The sequence below is a fragment of the Physeter macrocephalus genome, chromosome 20 (genome assembly GCF_002837175.3).
Source record: "Physeter macrocephalus isolate SW-GA chromosome 20, ASM283717v5, whole genome shotgun sequence".
In the NCBI taxonomy this organism is placed as follows: domain Eukaryota; kingdom Metazoa; phylum Chordata; class Mammalia; order Artiodactyla; family Physeteridae; genus Physeter; species Physeter macrocephalus.
Window position 1 is genome coordinate 24,035,133 of NC_041233.1, and position 18,351 is coordinate 24,053,483.

Consider the following 18,351-nt stretch of genomic DNA (forward strand, 5'->3'; position numbering starts at 1 on the left):
CCACATCTTCTTTATCCATTCATCTGTTGATGGACACTTAGGTTGCTTCCATGTCCTGGCTATTGTAAATAGAGCTGCAATGAACATTTTGGTACATGACTCTTTTTGAATTATGGTTTTCTCAGGGTATATGCCCAGTAGTGGGATTGCTGGGTCGTATGGTAGTTCTAATTTTAGTTTTTTAAGGAACCTCCATACTGTTCTCCATAGTGGCTGTATCAATTTACATTCCCACCAACAGTCCTTGCCCATGTTTTTCAACAGACTCACTCAACCTGAAAAACTTATTTTCAACTATAACTTCTATAACATTTTCATTAGCCAGAATGGCACAGAATGGTACCGCTATCTCCAAGCCACATACACTTTGTGATCAGCTCTTGACTTCAAAATGGCAAGAGGAATAAAATATTATAAACTTGCACTTGAATGCTGTTGTAATTTCCCAAAAGGTTTGTATATTTGTGAGAAAGATGCATCACAATGAGGATGTAGTTTGTCAGTAAATCAAATTCTCCTACAGTGAAAACCCACTTAATTAAATTTCTCTACCAATTCCTTCAAATATAAAGAGGGAATCAAAATCAGAACACATTGACCTATGCCTGATTTTCATTAGGTCTGTTCCTAGGTACTGAACATGCTGTAGCATTTTTTGATTTTTTCTGGTGGCTTTTCAAAGATTAATAGTAAATAGTAAGAATGCTTAATAATCAACTTTTTGATCATTTTATTATTGTCTCCTCAAGCTATCTAGAACTGTTTTTATGTTATTAGCCCACAGGGTCAATAACTTTAGTTAGAAAATGTGTGAAGACAAAGAACAAAAGATAAATATTTCATAACTGTCAGTGGCAAAGATCCTGATTCTAAGTTATATTATCATAACCTAGTGAATCTTAGCATTAGCTATTGAATGATCCAAATCAATAAACAATATACAGCATTCAAGATAAATCTTGATGACCTCTGTACCTAGTTATGGAGAAAAATCTCTGACTTCAACTATAAGATGTAAGACCATTGCTAATGTTGTAGCTGGTTAGTGCAGAGAACTAAGCCATGCTTCTGTGTTCTCATTCAATTCCTATTAACCTACTTTAAGGATCAAAGGCTCTTTGGAAATTATTTAATAATAATTATTATTAACAGTCTCTTTATCTTGCCTAGAATGAATCTGAATTTATTTTATTAATGAGTAGTTATTTAGTAAATACTTAACATTCTACTTAATACAGATGCTATGGCTCATGTTGACAACTCTTCAAGTTAATCCTTCAAACCTGATCAGAGAGATAAGGTATGAAGCAATAGAATTTATGGATTAGGGTTAAGAGGGGGGTACAAATATGTGAATTCTGAATTATAAGAAACCTTGTAGTTATTAGAAAGTATATATACTTCTTATAAGAAAGCTTATTTAGAAGTAGATTAATTTAAAAACGTGTTTCCCTCACTCCATTGGTACTGGATGCAGACTGAGGACATCAATGGCTAAAAGAACAGCTCTCAATTCAGGATGTAAACAGCAAAGTCAATTCTCATGTTTGATAAACTTCCTTTTGGAGAAAATTGAAAAAAAATTCTTGCTTTGTTACTTTGCCACAATGCTTTTTATACAGTAGATATGTTTGTGATTAATATCATTACAAATTTGTAGTGAATATCATTACAAACCTATGATCACTGTCAGGCAGTTACATTCTAGGTAGGAAGATGGACAATAAAGAAGATAAATCAATTATCCACTTCTGGGTAGTTATCCGAAGAACATAAAAATACTAATTTGCAAAGATATAGGCATCCCTATGTTCAATGTAGCATTATTTACAAAGCCATGCCATGGAAACAACCTAAGTGTCCATCAATGGATGACTGGATAAAGAAGATGTGGTATACATATAAATATAATGGAACATTATTCAGCCATAAAAAAGGATGAAATCTTGCCACTTGTGGCAACCTGAATGGACCTTGAGGGTATTATGCAAAGTGAAGTTAAGTCAGATGGAGAAAGACAAATACCATATGATTTCCTTCACACATGGAATCTAAAAAAAACAAATGAAGAAACAAAATAAAGCAGAAACAAACTCATAGAGAACAGATTAGTGGTTACCAGAGGGGAAGGGGGTTGAAGGGTAGGCAAAATGGGTGAAGGGGGTTAACTGTATGGTGATGGATGGTAACTAGACTTGTGATCTTGATCACTTTGTAGTGTATGCAAGATGTTGAATTATAATGTTGTACACCTGAAACTTACATAATTTTTTTTAAAAAGAAATCAATTATATAGACTGTTAAATAGTGACAAGTGCCAAGGAGGAAAAAAGAAAGCAAAAAAGGGATTTAGGAGATGTGTATGCGTCAGTGTGTGTGTATGACACAATAAAAGGTATATAAAATTTTAGGTTGGCAAAAGAAGGCCCCCATTATCCAAAGCACATACAAAGAAGAGTGAGAAATTTATGCCACTGCTTATTATGAGCACAAGATATTGCTGCCAAATTGGTTGTTATTCTGGGTGTGTCCAAAAAATTCTTCTTTAGCTAAAAAAATGAAACTTCTAAAAAGTTTAAATAAGAAGAATTAACTCTATTTAATGCAGGAAATTACACTGCATAACATTCATTTTTAGTAAAGCAGCTTTCCTTTTTTTTCCTTTTTAAAAATATTTATATGTTTGGCTGCACTGGGTCTTAGTTGCGGCACATGGGATCTTCGTTGCCGGGTGCAGGATATTTAGTTGTGGCGTGTGAACTCTTAGTTGCAGCATGTGGGACCTAGTTCCCTGACCAGGGATCAAACCCGGGCCCCCTGCAATGGGAGCATGAAGTCTTAGCCACTGGACCACCAGGGAAGTCCCAGGTAAAGCAGCTTTCTTAATTTTATGTTTAGGAGACGAATCATGAATCGAAAGAGAGAAAACAAATAATTTACTATATAAGGTTGTCGAATTTTATTTTAGACAACATGGTAGAGTTTCTAAAGTACTGAGAGGTTCCAAGTGTCGATCCATTTGGGCAGAGTGTTTATATTCTTCAAAATGATGGCAATTTCTTGAACATAATTGAGTCTATTAATTTCGGAAAAAAACCCAGCTAATTAGAAATACAACAGTCTTGCATTATCTGGGTTATGCTGTTCACATTGCTGTGGCTGGTTTTCCACTGGAAATCTCAAGAACGGTCCATGTTGTCCACCAGAGTAACAGATGAATAAATATGCTAATGCACTTCCCCTAGTCCCAAGCCACTCCCTAGCAAAGCTTCTCCTGTTTAAAGGATTGCATTCCTTCTTGCAGGACAACCTGGGAACAATTTAGTGTATTTAGATGTAATGATTCCTCGTTATCCACAAAGAAGTTGATCCACTGAGTGCCTCATTTCTTATCGTCCTAGCAGCAATTAGAATGTGGGAAATAACGTCTCAATGTAATTTCTGTGGCATATTTTCCTCCATGTCTTGTTAAAGTAAACAATGCAGTGTACAACATTCAGATTGCAACGATGCTTGAACTGCCCATTATCTACAGGAGAGTTTTATGACCAGCCTTTCCACAGCCCAGCCTTAGAGAAAGAAGAGGCACTATGGTAAGCTATGGCTTATCACTGCTGAAAATGTGACCACAGCAGTAAAGTCAAGTGACAGGAGCCCATATGATGGGATGGCCTGGGTTCAAACCCTGAATCATCTACTTACTGTGGGACTTGAGGCAAGTTCTTTAATCTTTTGTATGCCTCAATTTCAAAATGAAGACAATAAACTACAAACATTATAGGGTTGATATGAGGAAAATATATGTGTAGTTGAAGTCCTCAAAGGAGAGGATGAGGAAGCAAAGTATTTGATGAAGTAACAGTTGAAATTTTTCCAAATTTGATGAAAATTATAAACCCACAGACCCCAAAACTCAAAGAATCCCAAGACAAGAAACATAAAGAACGCTATTTCGAGGTACATAATAATACCAAAACCAAACAACCCTGCTAAAAACTACATCTGTGGTTCTCAACCAGGGATTATTCCTCCCCATTCCTACTCCCCCGGGGACAATTGACAATTTCTAAAGACATTTTTGTTTGTCAGGACTGGGAGGGGAAAAGCGTGTGTGACTGGCATCTAACGGGTAGAGGCCAGGAATGCTGCTAAACATCCTATAATGCACAGGACAGCCCTCACAACAATGAATTATCCTGCCTAAAACATCAATAGTGCTAAGGTTGAGAAATACTAAAAGCATATAATAATCAAAAGTCTTAAAACTAGTGATAAAGAGAAAATCTTAAAATCATACCATCATAATTTTCTCATTCCTGACAAATATAGAAAGTATATGACATTGTAATATTAAGCATTTTTTGGTAAATTACTCACCATGGTGAGCCAGGAGCTGAGCACCAGTAAATAAAGGTGCCCAGACCTGTAGAGCTACTTGGAGGGGTTTCCAGAACTCACAGGTCAATGTGACCTTTTTTTTTTTAACCCGAATTTAGGGAGCTACACAATGTGCAAAGTATTCTGAAGATTCTGCTGTGGTTCTCCTGACACTTAATCACAGGTAAGAAGTGGTGGGACTAGAATTTGAACTGAAGTCTGTTTTGAAAACACACCAAAATAATAACTAATAATACACAATTTAAGATCAAAAAAGTGCTCTTAGTTTACTATCTTGGATCTTCATAACAAGTCAATGCACATCTACGTTGCTAGAGCAGTGGTCCACTAAAAATTTATTCAGATACTTTGGTAGCCCAAGACAGCTGTGGTAAGGCATATTAGTCTATATTTCTTCATTTTTCTGTCAATTGGAGGGAAGAAGAGTGAAGAGTAGTCACAGCTATGGCAGGAACCGTGTAGGTCATTTATTGAAAACTGTTTATAGTTTTTAAAAAAATTTTTATTGGAGTATAGTTGATTTACAATGTTGTGTTAATTTTGCTGCACAGCAAAGTGAATCAGTTACACATATGCATATATCCACTCTTTTCTAAATTCTTTTCTCATATAGGTCATTACAGAGTATTGAGAAGAGTTCCCTATGCTATACAGTAGGTCCTTATTAGTTATCTATTTTATATATAGTAGTGTGTGTATGTCAATCCCAATCTCCCAATTTATCCCTCCCCACCCCTTCCCCCATGGTAACCATAAGTTTGGAAAACTGTTTTTTAGTTTTATCTTTATAGATGCCTAGCCTGGAGAAGGGAAGGAAGATATGGTTATTTTTGTTTGATATGTTCCCCCATGGAAAAAAAATTGAGAATCATTCCTTTGAAATATATAAATCAATCTCTTTGGATCAATTTAAGTAGATTTTAATAGAATGTACACGGAGAGCTAGAGACTTTTTTTTTTTTTCTGAATGGTTAAAAAAGTCACACTCAAGGAAAATAATACTAAGAACACTCATAGTAGCATACTAATCAACAAAATTGTTTAGCTTAGAAAAATTAGAAATTCATCAGTGCTCTAAATGAGTCAAATTTGAGTTCTGTGTCTTAAGAAGTTATCTTCCAAGGTTGAAAAATCAATATTCAACACAATTAGAACAACCAAGCCAATCTTCTTCTTTAGTAGAGGAAATACTAGATCAATGTGTTTTACTGAGAAAGTATAAACATTAATGAGGGCTAGAGGAGCAGGCAATATATAATTTATCTTGAGCTTCAAACAGTTAAAAGTAGATGTGACTTCACAGTTTTTTGTTTGTTTGTTTGTTTGTTTTTTGCGGTACGCGGGCCTCTCACCACCACAGCCTCTCCCGTTGCAGACCACAGGCTCCGGACGCGAAGGCCCAGCGGCCACAGCCCACGGGCCCAGCGGCTCTGCAGCATGTGGGATCTTCCCGGACCGGGGCATGAACCCACGTCCCCTGCATCAGCAGGCGGACTCTCAACCACTGCGCCACCAGGGAATCCCGACTTCACAGTTTTGTTATTTTTTTTTTTCTTTTAACATTACCTTTTAACTTTATTTTCCTTCCTCTTTCTCAGGTGGTTCTATATACAAGTTACAGAGAACTCAAAAGAATGAAATTTGATGTAACTTATCATTCATTAACTTTGCAAACATGCCTTGTTTCCCCCTCCAATCGACTTAACTCTTTTTATAGTCCTATATTTTCCCTATAAATGAATAAAAAGAAAAGTTTATACTTACTGGAAAGGACAGTCGTAAGGAAAATGTAGTCTGAAAAGGATATGAGTCCACATTCTCCAAGGGTGTAAAATATACTGCCTTCATCAGCAAATTTTTCTCGTTCCTGGGCAATTTTCTATTGAATGTATGGGTTACACCAAAAGATAAAAAGAAGATATAACAGAATGAGAATATAAATAGTTAGAGATGAATCACCATTTATCTGACAGTTTTATGCTATTTATCATAAGCATTTCTCTGATGGCCATTCCAAATTAATGGATCCTTTACAGTTTTTAAGATGATTAAAATTAAAAGAAAAAAGATGATTTTGTTTGTTTGTTTGTTTGAACACTGGCTTAATGTGAACAATGGAATAAAATTTTCAATTTTATGAACTCTTGCCATTTAACATATAACAGGCCCACTTCAGGGCTGGTTTTATCTCTTAGTTTGAAAAACAATCTACCTTTTTCTATAGAGGTGTATAAGGTAGAGAAAAAAAAAATGAAAAACTAAAATAAAATCAGTTCTAAATGCCCAAGAGAAACTATACAACTAGTAATGAAAAATGAAGAGGTAAGCAACTATTGTCAACACCCACACAAATGCTCAGAAAACTAATTTCTGAAATACTAATTTTAACTTTTACCTTATGAACCCCAAGAACCTTAGTTTTGGAATGTAGAACAGTTTACAAAGTAAACAGCATCTCTGAAATATAATGTCAAATCAGACACACACCAAACTTTAGGCATGAGTTAATTATATTTACTGTGACCTTGGTGGAGGCTCCTAAATTTCAGCTATTTGAAGAAACTCTCCCAAAACTTAGCTTTTACTCTAAGTATGTATTATTTTCTTTAATCTATAAAGCTCACAAAGAGAGTTAATTCTCAGGTTCAGTAATGGTCTATCTGGGAAGCAGTCTCTTCCTGGGTGTTTAAGGAAACTTACCCTGTTTTCTGATTTGCTACCAAACCATAAACTTAGTGGTGACATTGAAGATACTTTCAAAAACTGAAAAGGATCCACCAAAGAGTTAGACTTGAAACACATTTCCATAAGTTCTGGACCAACCAAAGAAATTTCAGGAATTATTCTGGGTACCAAAAAAAGAAATAGGAGGTTTTAAAAACCCAAACCAACAAAGCACAATCAAAGTAATAATATCATGCAAGCACAAAATAAGAAGCAGCACTGCAAGCGTAACCTTGGGAGGAGTATCATGAAAATTAAACCAGCAAGCACCACCACACCACCATCCAGGTACACAACTATCCAATAGGTTACCTCTGTCTAGTGAAGGTCCCATCATACACCACAAAGGAAAGAAAACTGGTTAACCAATTGAAGACACAAGTACCAAATGAATCATCATGATCTTCTTAGTAAACCCACTCAAAATAGCCTCTACTGGATATTTGCTTGTAATAGGAAATAGTAACCATGGACAGGAAAAAATCCATAGTTGAACGCTTGCAAAGTGGTAAGAGGTTTTGATGGCAGTTTCTACTTAGGAAAGGGCTTCTGACTTATTTGTGATGGGCAGAAAGCCTGGTCTGGCCTGACAGCATCTAGAGATTACGTCTCTGAGCCAAAACCAAAAATGAGCCCACAGTCCAATATGTTCAATTAAGGTTAGATCTCCTATCACACTTGATTGTCTTCCAACAGATTAAACACAAATTTCAGACAAAAGAAGGCTATTGGATGAAAAGAGCAGCAAAGCTGTTCATTGGGAAGTTAATATTTTAATTTCGCAAAAGAAAAAAAATGTACATTTTTAACATTATCCAAGATACTGCAAAAGTAAAGCATGTGAATAAGAAAAAATACACAAAATGAGAACAGGCTGTCAAAGGCATACCATTATTAGCCAGAATAAATTTGTATAGAAGCTGAGTAACCCATATTAATTACATAATAATCTTACGGAGAGATTGCTATAAGCAAATAAAATAAATAATATATTGGGATCCAGAAGTCGAGAAACAGACAGAAGTCTAAGGACAAACTGAAATGAGGCAGATAAGCCAAAAAAGCATATCTAACATTATTTTTCTAAGAACTATCTAGACTATGCTGCTGCTCAGAAGATAAAAAGAAAAATCCAAGTTTGTCCACAACTTTTAATTTTGATATACTATCAAACTCATAAAAGTGGAAAGATCTGTATAAGGAACTCTCATATGCTTTTTACTCAGAATCACCAACAGTTTATGTTATCACCCTATTTGCTTTTCATTTTATGTAGATACATATTTTCTTTTACACCATACTGAAAGTTGGAGACATATGTGCCTTTACACTTAAATACTTCAGTATATATTTCCTATGAACCAAGACATTCTCTTACATATTACAGTATACATTTCATAAAACCAGGATATTTAATACTGATACATACTATTATCTAATCCACAGTCTATTATCAAATTTAGTGAACTGTCACAATAATTTCCTTTACAGCTATCTTGCCCCCAGTCCAGGATGTAGTCCACAATCATAAATGGCATTTAGTTGTCATGTCTTTTTAATCTCCATTAAACTAAAACAGCTTTCTTTGCCCATCTTTATTTTTTCCTTTGGAGGTTTATGCCCATCTTTACTTTTTCCTTTGGAGGTTTATTATTATTTTTGATTGTGGTAAAATTCACGACATAAAATTCACCATTTTAACCATTTAAACATAAAATGTGTGGGCCTTTTGGGTTTGGCTTCTTTCACATATCATATTTTGTAGGTTCATCCATGTTGTAGCATCAATCAGTACTTCATTCCTTTTTATCACCAAATAATATTCCATTGTATATATACCACAAATTGTTTATCCATTCATCCACTGAAGGATATTTGGGTTGCTTCCACCTTTTGGCTATTATGAATAGTGCTACCATGTACATTCATGTACAAGTATTTGTTTGACTATCCGCTTTCAGTTTTTTGGGGGATATACCTGGGAGTGGAATTGCTGAGTCATATCATACCTCTATGTTTAAGTTTTTGAGGAATGGCGAAACTGTTTTCCACAGCGGCTACACTATTTTGCATTAATACCAGCAATGTAAAAGGGTTCCAATTTCTCCACATCCTCAATTTTCTTCTTCTTTCTTTTTTTCAAAAATTATATCCATCCCACTGAGTGTGAAATGGTATGTTATTGAGGTTTGATTCACATTTCCCTAGTGCCTAATGATGTTGAACATCTTTTCATGTGTCTGTTGGCCATCTGTATTATCTTCTTTGGAGAACTCTCTATTCAAATCATTTGCCCATTTTTGAGTTGGGTTATTTGTCTTTCTGTTGTTGAGTTGCAAGTTTCTTTATATCAATATATTCTATACACTAAACATATCAGATATAGGGCTTGCAAATATGTTCTCTCATTCTGTTCACTGCCTTTTCACTCTCCTGATAATGTCCTTTGGTGTACAGAAATTTTAAATATTGATGAAGTTCTATTTGTCTATTTTTTTCTCTTATTGCCTGTGCTTTCGATGTCGTATCTAAGACTCCATCACCAAATCCAAGATCATGAAGATTCACCCCTTTTTCTCTAAAAGTTTTGTAGTTTCAGCTTTTATATTTAGGTCATTGATCTATTTTGAGTTAATTTTTATATTAATGTGAGGTAGGGGTCCAACTTCACTATTTTGCATGTGATATCCAGTTGACCCCATACCATTTGTTGAAAAGATTATTCTTTCACCTCTGAATGGTCTTGGCACCCTTGATGAAAATAAATTGACCATATATATGTGGTTTTATTTCTGGACTCTCAATTTCATTCCGTTGATCCTTGTGTCTATTCTTATGCCAGTACCACACTGCTTACGTTTTTATAATTTTTAAAAACTGTGGTAAAATGTACATAACATAAAATTTATCACAGAACCATTTTAAAGCGTAAAATTTGGTGGTATTGAGTACAATCACAATGTTATGTAACCATCACCACTACCTAGTTCCAGAACGTTTTCATAACCCCATTTGGAAGGAAACCCCTTATCCATTAAGCAGTCACATCCCACTGCCCCCTCCCTCTAGCCCCTGGAAATCACTAATTTGCTTTCTGTCTTTATGGATTCATATTTTTTGGATATTTCATATAAATGGAACCATACCTAGTTATTTTCTTAGTGGCCACTCTGCAGATTACAATTAACATCTTAAATTCACAGCAACCTAGTTTGAATAAATACCAACTTAGCTTCAATAGTATTAAAAAACTCTGTTCTTATAGAGTTCCATTTCCCTGTTATTTTTGCAAATTACATTTTTATACAGTGTGCCCATTAACATAGATTGATAATTACTGTTTCATGCATTTGCCTTTCAAATTAAAGAGGGATAGATAAGAGTTATAAACTACAAATAAAATAATACTGGCTTTTATATTTACCTATGTTGGTACTGGTGTTATTTTTTAATATAGCTTCAAGTTACTATCTAGTGTCCTTTCTTTTCAGCCTTAAGTACTCCTTTTAGCATTTTTTGTAGGGTAGATCTACTAGTAACACACTCCTCTGCTTTTGTTTATCTGGGAATGGCTTAATATCTATCTCCTTCACTTCTGAAGGATAATTTTGCAGGTATAGAATTCTTGGTTGACAATTTTATTTTTCTTTCAGTACTTTAAATATGTCATCCCACTGCCTTCTGGCCTTCATGGTATCTGATGAGAAACTGTTTGTTAATCCTATTGTGTATAGTTTGTGTGTGGAAAGTTGCTTCTCTCTTCCTGTTTTCAAGATTCATCACCTTTAGCTTTTGACAGTTTGATTATAATGTATCTCAGTGTGGGTCTCTTTGAGTTTATCCTATTGGAGTTATTTAGCTTCCTGGATGGGTAGATTCATATAGTTCATTAAATTTGGAAAGTTTTGAGCCATTATCTCTTCAAATATTCTTTCTGTCCCCTTTTTTCTCTCCTTGCCTTCTGAGATTCCTATTGTACATATGTGGTACACTTGGTAGTGTCACATAGGTCTCATAAGCTCTGTTCATTTCCTTTTTTTGTTTCTCAGACTGGAAAATATTAACTGACCTATCTTCAAATTCACTAATCATTTTTCCTGTGTATTCAAATCTGCTGTTGAACCCCTTCACTAAAATTTTCCTTTCAGCTATAGGAAATTTTCAGTTCCAGAATTTCTATTTGATACCTTCTTATAATTTCTATCTATTTTTTCTTATTAGTTCATACATCATTCTCCTTGTTTCCTTTAAGTTCATTGCCTGTAGTTTCTTTTAGCTCTCTGAGTATATTTAGGACAGTTGATTTAAAGTCTGTCTGTAATAAGTTGCAATATCTGAGCTTTCTCAATGATAGTTCCTATTCCTTTTTTTTCCTGGGCCATACTTTGTTTCTTTACAAGCATAATGTTTTTGAAAACTGGACATTTTGTATATTACAATGTGGTAATTCTGGAAATAGGATTCTCCCACCTCCTCAGGGTTTGTTGTTGCTGCTTGCATGGGTTGTAGTCATTTCTTTAATAATTTTTGTAAATTCTTTTGTAAATACTTTGTCCAGCATGGTCACTCAAGTCTCTGTTTCATACCTAAGTAGTCAGCTAGTGATCTGACAGAGATTTCCTTAAGTTCCTGGATCCAAAGGGTGGGGAAAAAAAAAACCTCTCAAGATCCTTGCAGACTGGCTCTGTGTTGGGCATTCTTTCAATGCTTAGTCACTATTTATAATTCTGCCCTTGCCTTCATTTCTTGTTTGCTTGGAAGCTAAACATCAGCCAGAAGTGAAAGGTGAGGGTCTGTTGGGGTTTCCTCTAAGTATTCATTTAGCCCTGGGTGTGCACATGACCTTCCAGATTCACCAGTATATGGTAGAGCATTTCAAAGTCCTTGTTCTCTCACCTATCTCCTGCTGCAGCCTCTTCTTTCCCAGCTGTTTTGGTTTGTCTGCTGCTTGTCTTCAGCTGCTGTGGCTATATATTTACCTTTATGCTTTTAATAAATGCCACCTGGGAGGTCACCCCAGCCCTAAGAAAGCTCCAAGGTAGGCGAAACAAACACAAGCCCCCAAGGTAGGCGAAACAAACACAAGCCCCCAAGCTGATTCCTCATTGGCCAGACAGGTCAAGGCCCACATTCACATTCTCTGAAAACAAGGTCTGCCCTGCCCCCTCTGGCACCAGGGAGCTATACCATGAACGCACAATCTTTATGGCTGCCACTGTGCTGGGGGTTGGGGGGTGGTCATTAGGTAAGTTAAAACACCACAACATTCTCTTCCCAAATTTCAGCAGCTTCTTTCTTCTTTAAGCATTTCCCTAGTTGCTTAAAGTCTGATTAGTTAGATTCCACAGACCTGAAAAAGCTGATCGACAGTTTTCACTACCTTAATTATTGTCTTAGTGGAGGTGTGTAGTTTTGGCGTTACCTACTCTGCCAATTTTGGTCTCTTTATACTTTTTGACCTTGAACAATTTGAAAAGTACAGGTGAATTACGCTGTAAAATATCCCTCAATTCGAATTAGGCTGCTGTTTTCTCATGATTACATTCATATCTATTTGTCTATTATAAACTATGAATTCATAATGATATCTCTAATTCCATTCTAATACCACAGAGCACAATTCAGTCTTGCCCTTTACACACGTGTTACTCCCTTCTCTAACAGAGAGAAATCTGGTTCCCATTATCCACAATATATTTACTCATTTGCTCATGCTTAGAATACAAGGAAGATAGTTTCACAATTGCTAATTATCTCTGCAAAAAACGAATGTATCATCTAGAGTTCAATATTTGTTACAGTTTTAAGTAAAATCCACTTATGGTGAAATGCACAAATCCAATATACGATTCAATGAGTTTTATAAATACATACCTGAGTAACCCAGATATATATTTGGGTTATAGAACATTTCCGCCATCCCTGATGTTTCCTTTATGCCCCTCCACAGTTAATTCCCACCATATTTTTGCACCACAGATTAGTTTTGCTTTTTCTAGAACTTCCTATAAATGGTATCACCAGTATATACTCTTTGGTGTCCAGCTTCTATGGTTCAGCATAATGTTGGGGAGATACATCCACACTCTATTTATCAGTAACTCATTCATTTTTATTGCAGAGTAGTATAATACTCACCAATAAAATTAAAAATATTAAAAATAAATAATTTATGCAATTTATTTTGCATATAATTATATTGTGCATATAATAGTGCACACAAGTAATATCACAATTTATTCATTCCTTAAATGATTAAACAGGCACTTTTCAGTTTTTGGCTATTCTGACTTTCCTCAAAGTTGTACTTCTTTTACTTGCACCATCAATGTATGAGAGTTCTAGTTGCTCCACATCATTGTCAACATTTATGTGGCCAGTTTCTTTAATTTAGCCATTGTAGTGGTATCTCATTGTGGGTTTTTTGAGCATTTCCCTGATGACCAAGTGTTTTAAGCGCTTAGTTTATTGACAATTAATATATCTTTCTCTGGGAAGTATCTGTTCAAGTCTTTTGCCCATTTTTAATTGGGTTGTTTGTCTTTTTATTACTGATCATTATATGTTCTGGATATGAGACTCTTTTCAATGTGTTAGCCAGACTCCAAAATAACCCCAATGTTTCTTGCCTCCTGGTATTCATGTCCTTGGGTAGACCTAGTCTCTTCCCACATTGAATCAGGGTTGGTCTGTATAACTAATAGAATACAGCAAAAGTGATAATGTGTGACTTCTGAGGCTAAGGCATAAAAGGCCCCTTGCTCTGCTGGAGGGAAGCCAGGTCTCATTTGAACAGAACACTCAAGCAGGCTTGTGGAGAGCCTACAGAGGGAGGATCTGAGGCCTCCCAACCACAGTCAGTACTATCTTATCAGCCATTTGAGTGAGCCACATTAGAAATAAATCTTCCATCCTTGGTCAAGCTAGATGGCAAAGGCCCTAGCCAACAGCTGACTGAAGCCATTTCTAAGCCATTTGTTGAAAACACCTTCCCTTCCCCATTTAATTATTTTGGCACCTCTGTTAAAAATCAATTTATCATGTAAGTGTGCATCCACTCTTCTATAATAGCTTCTGACTTGAGTAGCCTATTTTCTTTTGAAGGTCTTTTGATTACTAGCAAAGTATATGATTGTTTTCCAAAATATAAATAATGCAGCTTGAGGGACTCTGCATGAGATGCATTTGGGGTCAAGGTTTAGGCCTAGCCACCTCCACCATAAGAGCAATTATAAAGTCTGCAGAGATAATAAAGACATCACTGAAGAGACCTTAAATTGTATATTCACTGAGAATTACTACCAGAACATACCCCCATAGGGGCTATTTTATACTGACACTTTCCAATGCTAATTCAGTTAGTGTGATTGTCTCCAGGAGGACAACCCCTACTCTACTGCATTAAATAGGATATGTCCATGTTTGCAATCCTAGTCCTCTAAAGGAGAAAATATTTCTGTTTGCAGGGCTATCTATGAGATCTCTGCTGTACTGAATACAGTTACAGGGACCAGGAGAGGCCAAAAGAAGGTCAAATTGCTCTACATAAGAAAAAGTTGAAGAAGACATCTGGGAGAAAAAATATAGAAGGAAAAGGGACCCTCGAAAGGTGAGCCAAAAAGAGGAAGGAGACGTGACCAGAGAGTAATAGAAAGTATCAAAGTTGGGAAAACAGAGAAAAGAAAGCATGTGAGCACATATGTGCACACATGTGTTTGAGAGAAAGGACAGAGAATACATGTTTTGCAGTAGCTCTTTAAAAACAAGAAAGGGACTTCCCTGGTGGTGCAGTGGTTGAGAGTCCACCTGCCAATGCAGGGGACACAGGTTTGATCCCTGGTCCAGGAGGATCCCACATGCCGTGGAGCAGCCAGGCCTGTGCGCCACAGCTACTGAAGCCCCCGTGCCTGGGGCCCATTGCTCCACAACAAGAGAAGGCACTGCAATAAGAAGGCCCCACTCGCCACAACTAAAGAGGGCCCGTGCGCAGTGGCTAAGTTCAGTTGGGTCTTTGCACTTGGAGAAGACCCAACACAGCCAAAAATAAATAAATAAATAATTTTAAATTAATTAATTAATTAATTAATTTTAAAATAAATAAATTAAAAACCAGAAAGAAAGATGTTTAAAGAGGACTTTTAAATTAGCCATGCTTTGTGATGTGCCCTGTGCAATCTTCTAATTCTTTAGTAAAGGTCTATGTTGTTCTTCCATGCTTCAGGAGTTGGGGTGGGGGTAGAAGGAGACAGGGAGAGAAGTTACATTATGTTTTCTGAGGCATCCACTTGTCAAAGAGTAGTTCAGGTACATTTAGGATTACACAACTATCTATCAATATTAACTCTAAGAATTTATAAGTGTGTTTTCAAGTATCCAAAACTCCAAAGATAACTGTTATAAAATTCATGACATATATTAATCACAAACACCTAACTGTCATAAAACCATCATATTTGATCCCTCAAATTATTTAAAGTTAGGAGGAGAATCAAATAAATATGTCAAGATTTGGAAAGAAGTGGGAGTTACCAAAAACCAATTTTTAGACTATTTTGTGTTGCATGACAGTTTGTTAGCTGATATTCTTAAATCAAAGGCCTGATTCTACCATAAATGATATCCTCAAGTCAAACAGCCAAGGCACAAGGAGAATCTGTGAAAATAGATATATTGGAGTTTAATAATGAATAAATTTTTAAAAGCACCAAAGTATGGTGAAAATGGAAAATCAAGATTCAAACAAGTAGAGTGGAAGGAAGGTTTTTGGTTATTTTTTCTTATTCCTAAAGTCTTATCAGTGTTTAATTTTGCAAATTGAGAATGTCAAGTAAATTGTTCCTTCACTTAATCTTTTGGATAAAGTTTAATCTTTGACTAAATTTTAAGTCATTTTTGTCCTAAGCAAATACCATTTATATACTTCAGGGGTGATATGGATGCACAGTGCAAGGAAAACATAATCTTCCTTAGCAGATTGGTAGTAATGTTCATTTTCTCTCACTGTCTCAGAGGTGGTTATTTATACTTTTTGTTCCTAACAAACATTTACATTAATATGTATTTTTACTAGTGAAATCTATCACAAGGATTTGTATTTAACTCAATATAAGTAATAAATTCAATATAAATAATAAACATAAGACAAACTAAAAGGAAGAAATCTATATAAAAGTCAAAAGAAATAGAATATATTTCAATTCTATTGTAAGACCATATAATGTGAGATTAAGTAATATATTAACATATCATTCAGTAAAAAAATTTATAGAAACTTATATTAAAGCTCCTGAGGTAAAATTCTAGCAACTACTTCAGTGTATATGCTGAAAATTAAACAGAACTGGGTATTTTAAAAAGAAGCTATAATTGCAGATACCTTACAGAGCATTATACTATTTTATGAATCTTAGAAGCTACATATCAGACACTATTCTAATCACTTGAATCTCTGAAGTTAAGGCTGTGAAAGTGGAATGCAGGTAAACTGCTCACAATAGAATTTCTATTCAATTTACTGATAAATGTTACTCCCGTTTTGGAGAACAAGACTATGCAAAATATTTCAAATCAGTGTGCTCACTGACTTAAAATGAAATTTAACTGTTTTACTATTCATTTACATGAATAGTAAAATTTAAAACATGGCTACAGACTCAACATCACTAAAACATTCAAATTACTGACCTTAAGTACAGGCAAATAAATTAATAACCTCATAAGAATCCTGGTATTGATCTCAACTGCACCATATCCTGAATCTTAATTTTTTAGATAAGCAGAAAGATTTAAGAGTAAACTTACAGCAAATGAGCAATTACATGTGTAACTACTACACGTCTCAGTTAGTCTAAAACCTGAATTGTTTTACCAGGATGGCTTTGTGCTGAAGCAGAAACCAGAAACTCTGGTTTCTGACCAATCACAAAAACTTATAAAACATCTGGCTAAAGTTGCAGGTACCATCAGGAGCCCTGGGACTGGGAATTCCAGACATGATTCCAACTTGTTAATACTCACAGTGCTCAAACAGTGAATCCTGTTATAATAGGATTGAACAAAATCGGGCCAATAATTTTGCCTTCTAGGACTCGACTGGATAAAGCCAAAGAGAAAACTCATATCTAGGAGTTTAACCTCATTATTTATTCTAGTTAAGATCCACTTTTCAAGTTCTATAGTTTGAAGTAAACTTTTTTCTATCGAGTAGAAGTTGATGGACTATGCCAGCAAAATAGATGCTAACACATCATCTAGAACCTCAAAACATCTCTGGTATATAGAAAATGTGATAAAGAATGCAGCTTTACTATTTAAATTAAGATGTCATCCTTTATGAAACTGAAATAATTGGACTGTTTTAATATTAACATTTCTCTATATTGCTGAAATACATTTTGAAGCCTATCTAAATCCCTCAAGAAGTACTTGTGTTGTGTTTCAAAAACAAATTAATGATAATAATATGCTTCTCCCAAAAGATGCAATTTCAGCATATAATTTCCAAATGATAAATAGTATTTCTACCTAAGGTTGGGGTGAGGGCAGGGAGAAAAGGTGTCAGAAAGAAAGAAAATTCAGCAATTTCCCCATGCAATTAATGCTCCCTCTTCATTATTTAGTTGGTGCACAGATGGATGCCAAAGCCTTGTGTAAGATATCAATCTTAAACAATCACACTATTCTCAATCAAACAGAAAATGTTGCACAGTTAAAATATGTGTTATTCTTCTTCCCCCATCCCATACCTGAACTTGCAGAAGATAGAATTTGGGGATATGTCAGATAAAAATTAAACCAAGATGTTTCTAATTTACAGTACTTTATGATTTCTACTTCTAACTCAGAGTTTCCAAACTTTTTAAAGGTATTATTGCATTTGAGGCAACAAACACAAATTACTGTGCAACAAACTGTGGAAGGTGAATGCTTAAGATCCTGGAAACTTCACTCTGCCAGAAAGCCATTCTCTTTTCAGTCCCAATTCTAACCACTTTAGCTCTGAGAACAACTCCAAACACCTAGAATGCAAATGTTTTCCTATTTCATTAACTAGATGGCTAAAGAGAATATGGATACAAATGAAGATGCTTTAAAAAACAGTGGCAGAAGATTTGATTAAAGCAATGATAAAAATTCAAAAGTCTACTGGAATAGCATTAACTTCAAAGAAATGATATAACTTTATTGAAATGATTTATTTCAGTCCTCAGTATCTGATGAGGTGTTCTC

The 18,351-nt window shown here is 35.2% G+C and overlaps 1 protein-coding gene across 4 annotated transcripts in view; it reads right to left on the reverse strand.

Moving 5' to 3' along the window:
- MICU1 (mitochondrial calcium uptake 1) overlaps positions 1 to 18,351 on the reverse strand; it is a 202,499-nt gene that overhangs the window by 97,773 nt on the left and 86,375 nt on the right. The window contains exons 6-8 of one of the 4 annotated variants that reach the window (XM_055081391.1): positions 7,355 to 7,440; positions 7,099 to 7,243; positions 6,163 to 6,277 (exon numbers count right to left, since the gene is read on the reverse strand). In XM_055081391.1, the coding sequence (XP_054937366.1) occupies positions 6,163 to 6,277; positions 7,099 to 7,243; positions 7,355 to 7,440 (346 nt within the window). The remainder of the gene's footprint in view (positions 1 to 6,162; positions 6,278 to 7,098; positions 7,244 to 7,354; positions 7,441 to 18,351) is intronic. The other 3 variants (XM_055081392.1, XM_055081393.1, XM_024132038.3) reach the window with 3 other exon arrangements.